Source organism: Rattus norvegicus, chromosome 7 (genome assembly GCF_036323735.1).
Source record: "Rattus norvegicus strain BN/NHsdMcwi chromosome 7, GRCr8, whole genome shotgun sequence".
Taxonomy (NCBI): Eukaryota; Metazoa; Chordata; class Mammalia; order Rodentia; family Muridae; genus Rattus; species Rattus norvegicus.
Window position 1 is genome coordinate 45,045,405 of NC_086025.1, and position 17,180 is coordinate 45,062,584.

General features: G+C 39.8%; 1 protein-coding gene across 7 annotated transcripts in view; it reads right to left on the reverse strand.

Annotated features, from left to right (window-relative positions):
- Positions 1 to 17,180, reverse strand: part of Otogl (otogelin-like) — a 145,237-nt gene that overhangs the window by 92,772 nt on the left and 35,285 nt on the right. For 6 of the 7 annotated variants that reach the window (XM_039080122.2, XM_039080120.2, XM_039080118.2 and 3 more), the window contains 7 exons: positions 16,659 to 16,868; positions 11,715 to 11,880; positions 10,925 to 10,999; positions 7,940 to 7,992; positions 5,975 to 6,137; positions 3,355 to 3,462; positions 2,379 to 2,517 (listed from right to left, as the gene is read on the reverse strand). In XM_039080122.2, the coding sequence (XP_038936050.1) occupies positions 2,379 to 2,517; positions 3,355 to 3,462; positions 5,975 to 6,137; positions 7,940 to 7,992; positions 10,925 to 10,999; positions 11,715 to 11,880; positions 16,659 to 16,868 (914 nt within the window). The remainder of the gene's footprint in view (positions 1 to 2,378; positions 2,518 to 3,354; positions 3,463 to 5,974; positions 6,138 to 7,939; positions 7,993 to 10,924; positions 11,000 to 11,714; positions 11,881 to 16,658; positions 16,869 to 17,180) is intronic. The other variant, XM_039080121.2, reaches the window with a different exon arrangement.

Consider the following 17,180-nt stretch of genomic DNA (forward strand, 5'->3'; position numbering starts at 1 on the left):
ACGAATGCTACATACTCTCATTTATGGATGCTAGTTCTGAATATTAATATACAAGTATATAACCTGGAGTAGCTATGAATACCAGGAAAGTTTAAAGAAAAAGAAAAGAAAAGAAACCATGGTAGTAGGGAGAGAAGGAACTTTAGAAATGGATTAGTAGCAAGCATCCTGAGATAAAGAGTATCACTCCCTAGGACATTTTATATTTTACTACCTATGTATGGTTGAGCTATTTCATTTACAAAATTAAAGAGTTTTAGTTAAGAAATTGATATTTCATTATTAACCTGTTTTAAAATTTCTCTTTACTAGGACAAACTGAAATAAAATTTATTTTAATAAAAAAAAAAGAAATGGATTAGTAGAACACTGGTGCTGTGAAGGAGGATGGGAAAGCTCAATGGTGGGTGAAAAAGAGGCCAATCAGACAGTGATGGAAGGAGGATAAACATTACAAAGGATGCTTGAATTGAGTTGTTGGTCAATACCCAAATGCAAACCCTATCCCAAGGATGCAATAGTGGCACATATATCTTGAAGGTAGCCAACAGTTTGGGAGTAAATACTGTGCAACCGGATTTAAAGCTTATTAAATAGATGGGAATTCATCTGTACAGCTTGCCAACTAACAGTGTCTAATGAAGCCATGACATCTAGAGGAGATCATATCGCTGCCACTTTCCTAAAACAATTAAATTTCTAGCTTTCTTTAAATATGTATTCTATAGCTACAGATAAGTATGGCTCCCATCTCTCATTAAAGAGGTTCTTTTGACAGCAGATAGAAAGCCAAAAATGGTGAAATGGCAAAGAAAAACTGATGATGAGTTGTCCAACCCTAACCAGAAGGTCTAGAACCCAACACCCATACCTAAAAGTCAGGAATCATTGCAGAAGACGTGGAAATATGGTACGAGCCAGAGGACCAAGATGTCTGCTGTGCACTAGTGCCTTCTGGATGTGACAGAAGACCTGCACACATGGACTCTCAAAGATGCTGTCACCTAAACAAGGCTAACGACAAAACTAGTTGAAGTGCACTGTGAATAGTGTAAACCTCATTAGGTCCTACCCCTAGATAAAGATCTAAGGATAATTAATGGCTCCTGTGAAAGGGAAAATCGGTCTTATATAGGGAGAAGATCCCTGATCCATTATCCAACCACTTGGATTAGCTCTAAATACATGAACATATAAGTAAGATTAAACAAACTCAGCAAGCTGAATGTATACATATGTGTGTCTGTGTGTGCACGCATGTGTGTATATGTGTATACATAGGTATGAAACGATAATTAAAGAAAAGCTCATAAATTTAAGAAAGAGTTAGGGGGACAGGAGAGGAGTTTGGGGAGAGAGGACAAGGTGGAAATCATGTAAATGCAGCACACATGTATGAAATTTAAAATATAAAAAATTAATTTAAAAATATACTTGACAAATGCCATAATTATGTAACACCAAATCCATTCCTATTTTTCTATAAGAATCTTACAATCATCTATAAATGACAACTCCCTGTACAAATGGTAATTCAATGATACTTATCATGACACTTGTGAGACAAGTACTCATAGAGATCTTCTTTTCTTTAATATATAAAGAAAAGCTTCATTCAATTTCATCGATTTTTAATTTTTGGAGAAATGTTCAAAATGGACCTTATACTCTACTTTCTTGAGGCAGGCTTATAGAACAGAATCACACATAGGCATAATGTGACATAAAAACTATATACAGAAAAATAGACTAATCAACTGTTGAATTATTGGGGTGTGGTGGTGTTCATTTTATTGTTCTTGTATGACTACATTGGAAGAATTACAATTTCTTTCATTTAAAAAATAATTCTGGAATCAGTAGTGTACAAACTATGCATATAGGTCATCTTTACTTTTTATACATATGAGAAACTTAAAGATTTCCTAACATATACAAATCCAGGAATTCGTCAAAGGATACCATCAAAATAGCAAAATGTATCTAGAAGCAAAAAAGAATCTCTCTTGATTTTAAATTCATAAAAATAAAATATATAAATTAATATATGTATACTTTCACACCAAAGTAACACTATTTAAAATAATTTCTATTTAATGAAAAATTATTGTGTAATCAAGCCCTTTCTACCACTGGAGCTTGGTATAATCATTACTTTTAGTTTAAGGACAAGGCAAAAGATAAGAGGTTAAAGTCTATCCCTTACAAATAAGAGAACTTAAGATAAGTTTAAAGCCAAAGAAATAAGTTCAAAATGACTACGATATTCATAAGTTTTATTAGTGGTGTATACTAATTATGGTATGCCATCAATAGCATGTTGTTCTTCACATTGTCTTTATGCGAGGTCAAACAGAAAGCAAGTAAGTATGACCAACCTTTATCAAGAACACCTGGCAGTCGCTGATATAGTCATATTCCAAGCCATCAAAGGAATGGTAATGCCGGTCCCCATAGACGGTGCACACTGCGGGACACGGATAATACGTGCAGTTGAACATCCCTCGCCGACAAACACTATTGAAAAAATAACAAGAGTTACCTTATGGAGCAATTCGGTTCTAATTAGAATTTCTGTTTTCATTCTATGTACATGGGTATTTTGGCTGTATGTATTTCTGTGTGCCAGGTGTGCATAGCACATGTGACAGCCAAAAGGAAGGGTTGGATCCCCTGAAACTGGAAATCAAACCAGGGTCCTCTGAAAGAGTATCCGGTGCTCCTGACAGTCATCATTATCGCTACAGCAGCCTAAATGTGTACTCAGAAGCATTTGAAGTCACTAATCCTTATAGATATTGCCAAGTCATTCTCAGAATGCCTATTACATTGACACATTTGTCATGCATTTACATTTATAGTACCAGACAAACCTGGGACACGCACAAAACAGATCAGAATGAAAAGTGAACATAGGCCTACCAGCTCCTAGAGAGCACAACCTTTTAGATAGGTTAAGCTACATGGATGCTATCATCAAAATTTTATAATACCTGTGCCTATTTTAAGGAAACTTTAGCAAGACATAACTATTTACTATGCTCACTGACTCTCAAACAGACAAATGCCTATTGAATAGACCTCTCTCTCTTCAGAACACGCAGCATTTCTTATACTTGTGGTATTTATATTAGGTTACCAGATTTCTTCCTAGGCTGACAAAGATGCATTTAAAAAGCTATCTGTCTCCTCATTGAAAATAGCCATCCAACCCCCGAGGGCAGGCAGCTCCAATATGCAAGCTTGATTCTGATTCACTTTTGCTAGCCACACATGTCATGCCATGGCAGTAAAACAATGGAAAGTAATACTATTGCAGAGGAAAACTTCTGTGGAATAAATGTCTGATGTTACCAGGTGTAACATGGTGTAGTGATGACTTCCCCTGAGCCATATTCCCAGTCTTTCCAGATGCAAGGACAGCTTTCAGGAACATAGCATTTTCCTTTGTGCTCAGCCATCCTTCCAAATGAAAAGAAACATGATTAGAAAACCTGCAAGTGTCAGACGGTCTTGTGCTCTGTAATTTTAACATACTCGACACTGTCTTTTGCGTGGAAGAATGAATTAGGTTTTCCCTTTTATCCCCACGTGGTCCAGGATTAACTAAATGACAAGCACAGGATCAGATCTGACTTAACCTCTCATTATATAGCACCATAAATATAAAACAAAAGAGTACATTTCTAATATGTTGAGTTGTTCTAGAAAGAGCTCATCCGAATAGAAAGTAGGTGTCCTGGCCATCAGTGTTTGCTACTAAGAGAATCAGCATTGTCTGACCATCCCTGGTGAAACAGTAAATAATGAAACCAATAATGGTTTCTGCTAAAAAATTTAGAAAGCAAACAAACTTGTTTGTCAGTGCAAGGTATAAAATGATGATGGTTTGATTTAAGTGTATTTAAATGAAAGTAGACCAAAGTGTATCCCATTCCTTTTTTATTAATGTATTGTTTTGAATGTTACTTGGTAACTGATGGGTTTTTTTTCATACCTAATCAAAAGCTAGGAGGAGAAGGAAGATAAGGTCATTTTGTTGGCTGGGAGGGAGCATGGAATGAATAGTAACTGGGAACCTATGGTGTAGCTGGTGTGTTGTGATGTGCTCAGCCATTCATGAATCAAATACGACCGCAATCATTTTAAAAGAAATTGAAACTTGCCCCACTGTTATTTAATAAGGAGGACCAGCATTTAAAGGCATTTATATTGACTTTTCTTGATTTTTCCTCTACTTTGCATTATTCCAGTGTAGTGGTTTCTAAATACATGTAGATGTTTTGTAGCCACTGATCACGTAAGCTTCTCTGTGAAAATACATGGTATGCTGAAGCATTGTCTGCACATGAGCCAGAAAAGGTCATAGGGAAGAGAAAGTAACTTGAGATCGCCATCATCAACATTTTACTTGAAGTTTGTTTGCAATATTTCCCTAAAACAATCAGAGGCATTGCAGTGGATTTGCCTATTTCAAGGCAATTAAGGAAGGAGTCGTGGCACTTCTCTGCATTTCTGAATCAGGTTCAGCCAGGAAATAAATGTGAGGCTTGGACTCGAAGTCAAAGGTTATAGATAGTAAACAGCAGTAAACGCTCTGTCCGAAATAAAATTTTGATACAGATTTCACTGACCATGTACAATCACAATAAAAAAGATATATCGAGCAACATTTCAGGTTTTAATTATTTGACCTCAACAAATATTTTCTTTCCCTTGTCCATTTGACAAATTGTTTTCCTTGCTTATTCATTCTGTGGCCTGATTTCCACCAACCTTTTTTTTCCCCTCGTGCATGCTCTACTGTTTACTGTGTCCTTTCTCTCCCCCACACACCCTTCTCTTCTAAGCAGATTGATACCATTCCAAGCTACTTGCTTTTTGGAGCCATGTAGACAAAGGTGATTCTCCTGGGAGATAAACCACAAGACCTCCCTCCTGTGCCCTTGCTTTTTATGAGGTGATCCTGGGAATGTCTTTGTGGGACTTGTTCATTGAGGAAGAATGAGTGACCTGTTTACCTGAGATGGCCCCTCTTCCTCCCTCTCTCTTAGAGTAGATAGCCTCAACTAAATTGTGATTCATATGTATCGAATACACTCTATACCACACACACACACACACACACACACACACACACACACACATACACACATACTTATTAGTCTTACAATATCTTACATATCTTACAATGCCTACCTAGTTGGGTATAGAGAAGAATATGTGGGAGAAAAAAAGTCATTCAACTAACAGCGACTAAGCTGGAATTTGAGCTCTGGTGTGAATGAACTCAGAATTCCCACTAAAAGTACCCCCTCCCCCCATTTAGCCTCAATAGAGTAACCTGTAACATTTATAATTAAAGTAGTTGTCTTCACTATTACAATTTAGTGTCGATGATAATTATTGCATCAATGGAATATAAACATATACATGATGATAAGCACATATATGTAGCTATATATTTATTAAACTAAATATTTTGGAGAAATCCCAACCTTTCCTTAAAATGTGTTCTTTCTTCTATTTGGTGCAGAACTCTAGTTATATGGCACAGTATTAAATTAACCTAGCAAACTAGTTACAACAGTCTGCTGGCTACCAACTCAACGGTAATTAACCACTACTCGCAACAAAGATTTTGGCTATTCTTGGTAAAAAGTATCTTTAAATTATTTTGAAGTGTGTGTGCATGCATGCATGCATGAGTGTGTGTATATGTGTGTGTGTGTGTGTGTGTATGCATTGTGTATACAGGAGCCTACATGTATCATGGTATGAATTTGGAGGCAACAACTTGATGGAAATCGGCTACTTCCGTCCACCTTTATGTAGGTTCGAGAGAGCCAATTCAGGTCATTAGGCTGACAGGCAAGCTCTATAAACCACTTAAACTTATCTAGGTGGCCCCAAGCATATTTTTAATTATCCTTTAAATCGTGAATGCTTGTACTATCAAGAAAGGGGAACTCACCCTGCAGCACAAACGCAGCCACTGATGCAAGGCGAGGATGGAGCACAGGTGAAGTTCATGGCCATGTTTGCACACGTGGTCTCGCAATTTATACCACCAGCTGGTAATTCAGGGTCAGGAAACCTGCAGTCAAAATATTCCTTCCCTTCTGGGCAGGCGTGGACTTCAGATACAAGCATGGAGACCATGGTTTTAACTTTGTATTTGGCGCAAATCTTATGCACAAATCATTCAAATAAAACCCATTGCCCAGATCATTGCTTTAGTGAAAGGACTCTCTCTTTCTGTGATCCTCGAGTTTATGAGCATTACCTAGCCAGAGTCTGTTCCATCTCACAATTCCCCAAAGCTGTCTCAAACCTGAAAACCTTAGCCACCTTTCCCCGCAATTCACTAAATAATTAGCATATAATTTCTTGACGTCAACAAGAAAAAAACAAACAAACAAACAAACAAACAAACAAACATGGTACGTTGTTTACTTCAAACATGCCAATTTTTAAGGACTGAAAGCTACACTACATATTAAACATTCACATGACCATAATAAATACATGTTACTTCTTGATCTTGCCTTGGCCCGAGTCATTATTTTCATCTGTCTTTACTGCACTGTACAGAGTAGTACAGCGGCCCCTGTTACACCGCAGGACCTGGGATCAGGGTCGTAGGGGGTTGGGGAGGGGCACTGTTTCCCAGAAGGCTTTGGGGCTGTGAGAAATGAAATAAGACACTTGCATGGGACCACAAGAATAGATTGGTGAGGACTCCACTGAGAAAGCAGGCTACCTAGTAATCCCTGCTTTAACTGTGAGCTACCCTGCACTAAAAGGGGCATAATGAGGATTTCCAGTAGCTATTGTGTTTTCTTCGAGGCCCTGTAACATGACCCGTAAGGAAGCCCCAGACTGACCTAAATCCGGACAAAGTAAATCTAGAACGTGTAACTCAAAGGGCATTTCATTGTTTTGTTTTGTGTCTAAGGGATGGGGTCTCACTATCAAGCCCAGGTTGGACTGTAATTCCTGCCTCTGCTTTAGCCTCTTTAATGAGAGTAGACGCAAGCCACCTTGCTTGGCTCGAAGCTGACTTACAATATCCCTGTCTAACAGAATGGAAACCAAGAGTTGTCAAATGACAACTATAGACTATTTTTGCCTATAATCTGACAAAAATACAGACCTATACAGTCCTCTGACTTGTAGATCTGCAGGATACATATTCCAGTGGAAAGTTATAGTCTAAGAGAAATAGCAATGGATATAGTTCATAAACCCTTTGATTTTATTTTATATTTTCATAGCATAGTCTTACATACGCCAGATGCTTCTAACTCTGCATCTGACCTTGAGACCTGGACGGCCTTGCCCCTGTTCCTTGGCGCTGGATTTCAGTACTGTGCCACCACACTCTTGCTCTTTACCACGTTCCATTTGTTACAAGTAATCCTAAAAACCTTGCTTACCAGACACATCCCAGAACCTAGAAGCACTGGCATTACCTCGGCCATTGGTAGGTATTCAGAATCCCTGGTATGGCTTCTCATTCAAAAATCAGAACCTAAGTCTTAATAAGATCACCAGGTCGTTGTATGGATACTAACGGCTGAGAAGTGTTGTTCTAGGATAGAGTTTTCTGCTTTCTGATCCAAGGCTATGTTACAACCAGTATCTGGGTAATAACGCTAAACCCTTTAGGTGGGGCTGGCGTTGATGATATAAAAGCTTCATGCCTGGCTGGCCATCTCTGTCTCTAAGCAGCCTCGTACACTGACTTCCCACTGTCCTACAAATACTATAGTTAGTGATGTGGAAATAGCCAGGAATCACTGGAACACTGTTCTGACTGCATGATACTACTATGTGCCCTTGCTTTAGTAAGGGCCTTACGAGAGTCTTCTGTCAGAAGACGATGAGGCAGTGTTTGACATACTTGCTCCCAGGAAAACCGTTCTCTGGGACTCACCAGTAGAGGGCGTTGCTGTCTCATCACATTTCACAGTCCCATTTGAACACTGGCTAGAAGTAAAGAAATAGTTAATTTATAGACCTAAATCTTGGGTTTTACCCAAACAAATTATTCCCTTCATTCCAGCTCCAAGACAGCTATCTAATTTTGACATATTTTATCGAACACCTCTATGTAAGGGGCCGTGTGAGGGACAGGGGAATTTAAAGCTCCACAGTATTTATTGTTAATAGCTTGACCCAGATGCTTATATTCTAGTAACAGAGGAAAATATACAACTAATTTATACAACATGACACACTCAATACAGAAATACATACACTTAAGATCTTAAAATTATATATTAAAAAAGCAATTAAAAATCTGTTCATAACCGGCATTTGGGTGGTCATAGGTAATAAATCCTGAGGTTATGACTTGTATCAGAGAGGAAGATTCCAGGTCTCTATGGAAATGCATAAACTACAAGATACAAAACACTGTTCTGCCTAATCAGGTGCCAGGAGATGAGGTGGGCAAGCGGAGGTAAAGCCGGCCCCTGCTCTGATGTTAGGATTCTTTTCTGGAGCTGAACTACTAAAAGCTTTCATCACAGAAGTGAGATGGTCAGTTTGAATGTCAGGACAATCATCCTGGCAGCATCACTGAAGACAAGGGTTGAGACACGGGTGCCATGCAATTGACTGTAACACAGGAGGTAAACCATGTAGAGATACGTGAACCTGGAAACTCCTTAAGGGTGTAACACAGTGGAAACATACACACACACACACACACACACACACACACACACACACACACACACACCAGACCCTTGGAAACCCTGGCACAGATTTCCCTTCAGCTTTAGAGCAGACCATGTGTTTCCATGTTTGCAAAGTGAAGAAACCAACATACCAAGAGGCACATCATATGAAAACCACACACATGTATCCTTAAGCTAAAGAATGTCACTCAGAAGTGTGTTAGCCCATCCTGCCAATGTCATAAAGGAAATGAGACAGCCAGCTCTACACATCATACATCTGGGTCGGGGACATTTGACAGGAGTGCAAACAAAGTCACTACGCTAAATAATTTTATGTTGGGCAGTAAGGAAGGATGGATTTATCTTACTATGTTTTAATAAATAATTTTAAGGATAGTAAATTCAAAAGAAGGCTCTTCCAACACTCGAAGGAGAGCACAGACAAAGAGACTAATGTGCCATTGTTTTGGTTTGGTATATTTAGTCCCAAACTCATGTTAAGAATTGGTCCCCACAGTGATGCTGTTGGAAGGTGAGACTTTAAGAGGTGCAGCCTAAGTCACAAAATGGTTTGGCCATGGGAAACCACTTCTAAAGGGGATGAATATGCTTATTACCTGAAGTAAATCATTATTAATCTCTCAGAACTGAACCATTTACAAGGGTGGGTTATTACAAGATTTGGCTTCCTTGACTCTCTGTTCCCTGTGGACCCAACACTCTTGGACCACAATAACTATGAACTAAGTAAACCTATGTAAAGTGGCCGGTCTCTAGTATTTTGGTAGAGCAATGTAAAACAAAGACAAATTTTTAAAAGGGGGGAGGGAGGAGAAGGTGAGTGTCACTGTTCAAGCAGCAGGATGGGAAGGGAAGAATGGACTTCACCTCCATGAAGAAGATTAAAAACCAAGTTAAATCAAGGGTTGTTAGGAATTTCCAGGATGGGTAGGTTGAGCATGAGAACGAAGTCAAAAAGATTCTCAGAATCCTGCCTTAGGTAACTGTAGAGAGTAGTATAGACTACACAGGAAAGGATGCAATGGTTTCTTTGTGTTTTAATCAGGGGGTGGTGTGAAAAAGATGGAATTAATTATAAAGGCAGTTGAGTGTGAATGACAGTTTGCTGTTGATTCAAAATGAGCTGTGAAGCAAGGTCTGCAATCGAGCAAGCACTGCCAAGCCCAGTGCCTGGGCATAAATCCCAGCATTATTATCAGGTTGCTTAACCACATTTGCCTCACTCTGCTCATGTATAAATGGGAATAAGACGGCAGGACCTATACTCATGAGCGCTTAATTAATAATCCACGCAGCATGCTCAGAACGGTGCCAGGAGAAGAGAAGCCACGCAGTCCTGTCTTAATACAATTGCTGTCATTATCTACACATGGGGATCCACTGTGAGCACCTGCAGTGCAACTAGAAGGAGGATCCTGGGAGATAGGTGTCAATAAATGGGAACTACGTGAACGGAACCACATTCTTAACAGACAGTTCAGAAATAGAATGAGTGGTATTCTGTGAGTGTTGCTGAACAAGGCTTGATATGAAGATAAGTGACTCCCGTGTGTCTTATTGATCAGACCTAATCCAGAACTGATTTTTTTGAACCCTGTAGATGAGCCATGAACCTCTAAGACCTCAGGAAGTAGTTGGAATTACTACCCTATTCTCCACATCTACTAACAGAAGCTTATTTCAAAGGGCTTTTGTTTCACCTCATGATGATTAAATTTAGAAATCTATTCTGAAACTACCAGTACATGTCTCAGACATCCCATATTTTGAAGTAATTTATATAATATATATTCTTTTTATTTTAATTGGTTCTTTTATTTATTTACATTTCAAATGTTGTCCCCTTTCCCAGTCTCCCCTCCACAACCCCCACATCCCATTTCCCCTCCCTTTTGCCTCTAAGAGTGTGCTCCCCCACCCACCCACCCACTCCCACCTCACCGCTCTAGTATCCCACTTCTCTGAGGCATTGAGCCTCTACAGGACCAAGGGCCTCCCCTCCCATTGATGCCAGATAAGGCCATCCTCTGCTACATATACAGCTGTAGCCATGGGTCCCTCCATGTGTACTTTTTGGTTGGTGGTTTAGTCCCTGGTAGTTCTGGGTGGTCTGGTTGATTGATACTGTTGCTCTTCCTATGGGGCTTCAATCCCCTTCAGCTCCTTCAGTCCTTCCCCCAACTCTTCCATTAGGGTCCCCAGGGTTCACCTACCATAAGCCTGAGGGTGTTGGGATGAGTTCCCCTGGCTGATAAATGCTCCCCCTATAATGACAGCGGCAGTGATATCTATAAGGGAAAAGGTGAAGTAAATAAAATAAGATATTTATTTTTTCCCACAGAAACAAAATCACAGATGACGCTGTGTCCTGTAATTGGCCACTGTAGACTTCTAACACTCCATGGGACTGCACAAAGCTATGTTGTACAAACAACAGACAACTAACCTGACATAGTAGCTATAGATTTGAAGTCCCCAAATAGATCTGGACTGTTTGCTTAGTCCCAAGAAAAGTCACTGAATGAACTTAGGAAACACGCATCTGCTGTATATTTTAACCCTATGTGCAAAACAAAAGTCTTCACTTCCTGTGAGGGCTACGAACCGTCTGAATGAGAATAGTGAATACAATTCTACCACTTGTATGAAAAATATAAATCTTGTTTATGGTTAGGGTATGGAGAAATCAAGTAGGAATAAACTTCAGGGATAACTAGTACTTTCCGTGGCTTTCTGTGAGTAGCTCACCATATCATTAAGCAAAAGCAAATGTGTGTGTGTGTGTGTGTGTGTGTGTGTGTGTGTGTGTGTAGTACTTTCCGTGGCTTTCTGTGAGTAGCTCACCATATCATTACGCAAAAGCAAATAAAGCAAATAAAGCAAATGTGTGTGTGTGTGTGTGTGTGTGTGTGTGTGTGTGTGTATCAAGAGCGTACGTTCATTTGGCCTCTCAGAAGAAAAGCAGACACCATCTGGTATTGTCAAGCCCCCTCTGTGACTTACATGGGCACACAAAAGTTAAGTGTGTCTTCATAGAATTTGCCTTCAGGACAGTTACAACCTTCAGCACAATCTTCTTTGCACTGCTCAGGGGAGGAGAGAGAGGTGCAGGAACGGAGGCAGAATGAGGAACAGTGGTGGTACAGCATGCCCTTTTGACACACCACGGCTGTGAACAAACAAGTATCACATAAGAGACGACAGGAAAGAAACATGTTATGTTCATTCGTACACCCAAAGAAATACTTGAAGCAATCCCACTAAAATCAGGGACTAGACAAGGCTGCCCACTCTCTCCCTACTTATTCAATATAGTTCTTGAAGTTCTAGCCAGAGCAATCAGACAACAAAAGGAGGTCAAGGGGATACAAATCGGAAAAGAAGAAGTCAAAATATCACTATTTGCAGATGATATGATAGTATATTTAAGTGATCCCAAAAGTTCCACCAGAGAACTACTAAAGCTGATAAACAACTTCAGCAAAGTGGCTGGGTATAAAATTAACTCAAATAAATCAGTAGCCTTCCTCTACACAAAAGAGAAACAAGCCGAGAAAGAAATTAGGGAAACGACACCCTTCATAATAGACCCAAATAATATAAAGTACCTCGGTGTGACTTTAACCAAGCAAGTAAAAGATTGTACAATAAGAACTTCAAGACACTGAAGAAAGAAATTGAAGAAGACCTCAGAAGATAGAAAGATCTCCCATGCTCATGGATTGGCAGGATTAATATAGTAAAAATGGCCATTTTACCAAAAGCGATCTACAGATTCAATGCAATCCCCATCAAAATCCAATCCAATTCTTCAAAGAGTTAGACAGAACAATTTGCAAATTCATCTGGAATAATAAAAAACCCAGGATAGCTAAAACTATCCTCAACAATAAAAGGACTTCAGGGGAAATCACTATCCCTGAACTCAAGCAGTATTACAGAGCAATAGTGATAAAAACTGCATGGTATTGGTACAGAGACAGACAGATAGACCAATGGAATAGAATTGAAGACCCAGAAATGAACCCACACACCTATGGCCACTTGATTTTTGACAAAGGAGCCAAAACCATCCAATGGAAAAAAGATAGCATTTTCAGCAAATGGTGCTGGTTCAACTGGAGGTCAACATGTAGAAGAATGCAGATCGATCCATGCTTGTCACCCTGTACAAAGCTTAAGTCCAAGTGGATCAAGGACCTCCACATCAAACCAGACACACTCAAACTAATAGAAGAAAAACTAGGGAAGCATCTCGAACACATGGGCACTGGAAAAAATTTCCTGAACAAAACACCAATGGCTTATGCTCTAAGATCAAGAATCGACAAATGGGATCTCATAAAACTGCAAAGCTTCTGTAAGGCAAAGGGCACTGTGGTTAGGACAAAACGGCAACCAACAGATTGGGAAAAGATCTTTACCAATCCTACAACAGATAGAGGCCTTATATCCAAAATATATAAAGAACTCAAGAAGTTAGACCACAGGGAGACAAATAACCTTATTAAAAAATGGGGTTCAGAGCTAAACAAAGAATTCACAGCTGAGGAATGCCGAATGGCTGAGAAACACCTAAAGAAATGTTCAACATCTTTAGTCATAAGGGAAATGCAAATCAAAACAACCCTGAGATTTCACCTCACACCAGTGAGAATGGCTAAGATCAAAAACTCAGGTGACAGCAGATGCTGGCGAGGATGTGGAGAAAGAGGAACACTCCTCCATTGTTGGTGGGGTTGCAGACTGATACAACCATTCTGGAAATCAGTCTGGAGGTTCCTCAGAAAATTGGACATTGAACTGCCTGAGGATCCAGCTATACCTCTCTTGGGCATATACCCAAAAGATGCCTCAACATATAAAAGAGACACGTGCTCCACTATGTTCATCGCAGCCTTATTTATAATAGCCAGAAACTGGAAAGAACCCAGATGCCCTTCAACGGAGGAATGGATACAGAAAATGTGGTACATCTACACAATGGAATATTACTCAGCTATCAAAAACAATGACTTTATGAAATTCATAGGCAAATGGTTGGAACTGGAAAATATCATCCTGAGTGAGGTAACCCAATTACAGAAAAATACACATGGTATGCACTCATTGATAAGTGGCTATTAGCCCAAATGCTTGAATTACCCTAGATGCCTAGAACAAATGAAACTCAAGACGGATGATCAAAATGTGAATGCTTCACTCCTTCTTTAAAAGGGGAACAAGAATACCCTTGGCAGGGAATACAGAGGCAAAGATTAGAACAGAGACTGAAGGAACACCTTCAGAGCCTGCCCCACATGTGGCCCATACATATACAGCCACCCAATTAGACAAGATGGATGAAGCAAAGAAGTGCAGGCCTACAGGAGCTGGATGTAGATCGCTCCAGAGAGACACTGCCAGAATACAGCAAATACAGAGGCGAATGCCAGCAGCAAACCACTGAACTGAGAATAGGTCCCCCGTTGAAGGAATCAGAGAAAGAACTGGAAGAGCTTGAAGGGGCTCGAGACCACATATGTACAGCAATACCAAGCAACCAGAGCTTCCAGGGACTAAGCCACTACCTAAAGACTATACATGGACTGACCCTGGACTCTGACCTCATAGGTAGCAATGAATATCCTAGTAAGAGCACCAGTGGAAGGGGAAGCCATGGGTCCTGCTAAGACTGAACCCCCAGTGAACTAGACTGTTGGGGGGAGGGCGGCAATGGGGGGAGGGTGGGGAGGGGAACACCCATAAGGAAGGGGAGGAGGGAGGAGGATGTTTGCCCGGAAACCGGGAAAGGGAATAACACTCGAAATGTATATAAGAAATACTCAAGTTAATAAAAAAAAAGTAAAAAAAAAAAAAAAGAAAATACAGATCATTAGACATACACTATCTTACATCAGTGAGCACATCACAGACTTGAAAACAAAATGAAATAAATGAATGAATAAATATAAGGTAGGTAGGTAAGTAGGTAGGTAGGTGGGTAGGTGATCTCCTTCATCAATTATCAATCAAGAAAATGTCCCAGTGGCACTCATAGTTCAGTCTGAAGAAGGCAATTACTCAGTTGAGATTCTCTTTTTCCCAGATGACCCTAGTTGTACCAGGTTGACAAAAGCTAACCAGCTAACCAGTATAGTCATCATCCTTATCATACTCTTGAAACCTAAGTAAGCAATTATTCCTCTACAAACATTATATATATAATATCATGTTTTATCATGTTTATACATTGTTTTGAAAACAATTTCTCTTTAGATCAAATGGAACTGAAAATGGCAGGCTAATTAAAATAATCTAAAATATATCTGCACAATGACAACATCAGTTGACATATCGATGTCTATGGTGGAACTCTCATGAGTTCCTACCCCTAGATGAAGACCTATAGGCAATGAATGGCTGCTGAGGGTCAGTCTTCTCCAGAGACCATCCCCCATAGGCTATCTAATTCCAAGTGCTCATCCTAGACACATACACAAATAAGCAATATTAAAGGGACTCGTATTCATAGACATATATGCAATGATAACAATTACACGAGAGGTCATAACTTTGAGAGGGGGTCAAAAGACATGGGAGGAGCTAGAGAGGGAAAAGGGAGCAAAATGACATAGAGAATTCATGTTTTTAAAATTTCCCAAAACAATATACTAAGTTAAAAAAAATTAAATGAGAATTTCAAAGAATAAAGATACTACTTTTAAAAGGTTCCCCTTTATTTAAAATAAACGAAAATCTAAAACTCCCCGAAACAAATACTTCTACCATTCTGATTCAAATGTAACCAAATGATGTTAGGTGTGTAACTTGGTGGAACAGGAATAGAGAGTGTTTCCAGATGCCGTAAATAAGGAGGGAAATAAAACACAGAATCTGGAGCAGAGGAGAGGAGTGTGAATCCTAGGTGTCTTAGAACTTGGATTTCACTCATGTGGAAATGGAAAATCCTTTATAAAACAGAACATTGGAAAAACCAGGATGGAGAGGTGCCTTACCATTAAAGGGTCACAAAAGAAACACCAAGAAATTGGAAGTCTCAGGTTGGGAGAGACTTGGAGGCTCATCATTAATGATTAGCTCTCAAGAAAACATGAAGGAACTGGAAGACCTTTAAGCTGATTTCTCACAGATGAGAAGCCCCAACTGAAGGAAGGATTAGAGCAGTCAGAAGGTATTCTGGATACTGGACCAAAAAGCTCCTGTTTCTGGCTATGTGGTCTCTGGGCCCTGCTCTGATAGCAGCTAAATAATGAATGTAACAAGTTTTCAGTAAACTTACGAAAAACAACCCCAGGAAGCCCAAGGGTTGTAGATAGAAAAATAAACATAGGACACTACAGAATCTCTCTACCTTAAATGGAACAGCAGGCGCCATAATCAGGAGTATTAGAGTCAAAGAACATGAAACAGACACTGCCTACGACACATTGGACCTATTTAACCACAGATAAGCTGTGTCTCAAAGCATCCTCTTGTTTCATAATCTTCAATACTTAGATATAGCATTTCCAAGATAAGAATATTTTTTTATTTTTTCAAACTATCCTTAACGCTTCTTTCAAGATACACAATCATACTCTAACTTAGTAACCAATAATCCACAGTTATGAACGTTTCTCGCTGTATGTGTCTGTCTTCCTCTCCCCCTCTTTCCCTTTCTCCGTCTTCCATACCTCCCCAACCCTCCCTCCTCTAGTTCCACGAGTTTAAATAAAGGGTCTCTCACTCACTAAGCAAACACATTGTACTCAGTCCTACATTAAAAGTTTTTTCTTCTAGCATATCTCTTGGTGTTCAGTTGTTTTCAGTAGGTATACACCATAGGAATATTTCAAATAATGTATATACAATCTTGACATCTCTTTTAAAAATTGAAGGCCTCCATTAGGAATACGAAGCTGTCTAAAGAGTTACCTGGTCATCTGTCCATGATGTCATACTCACCACAGAACGAGATCTGAGATCTAAAGTCAATGGGCACACCGCGCTGACCACACAGGTAGGCATAATGGGCAAGAGCATTGCACAGGCAGGAGCTTCCGCACTTGCACGCGTCATGTCGACACAGCTGGTAGTACAGCCCTGGACTGACGTAGACGTGACAAGGAGCAAAGAGCTCCTGGTGGATGACATCACAGTGCACTGCATATCCAACTAACAGACAAAGACGCCGCCGTGAGATTTCCCTATGCCAGGCCAGCAATTACCCTAAGAACAGGGTACCAAAACTACTCAAGTAGCTCCCTTTTCTAGAAACGTATCGTTTAAATGAGAGCTAGTAAGCTCAGCAGTCGTCTTTGAGCTCCCTCCCCCACCAAAAAAAATCTAGTGTACCTGAATAATGTATGCAATGGAAGGATCGATTGGCAGAAGTGGTAACCACAGTGAGTCCATGCCTGAGGATCACCTCAGGAAACTGTGAGAAACTGGGGCTTATCATCTCCAGGCCCCTGTGTGCATAACAAA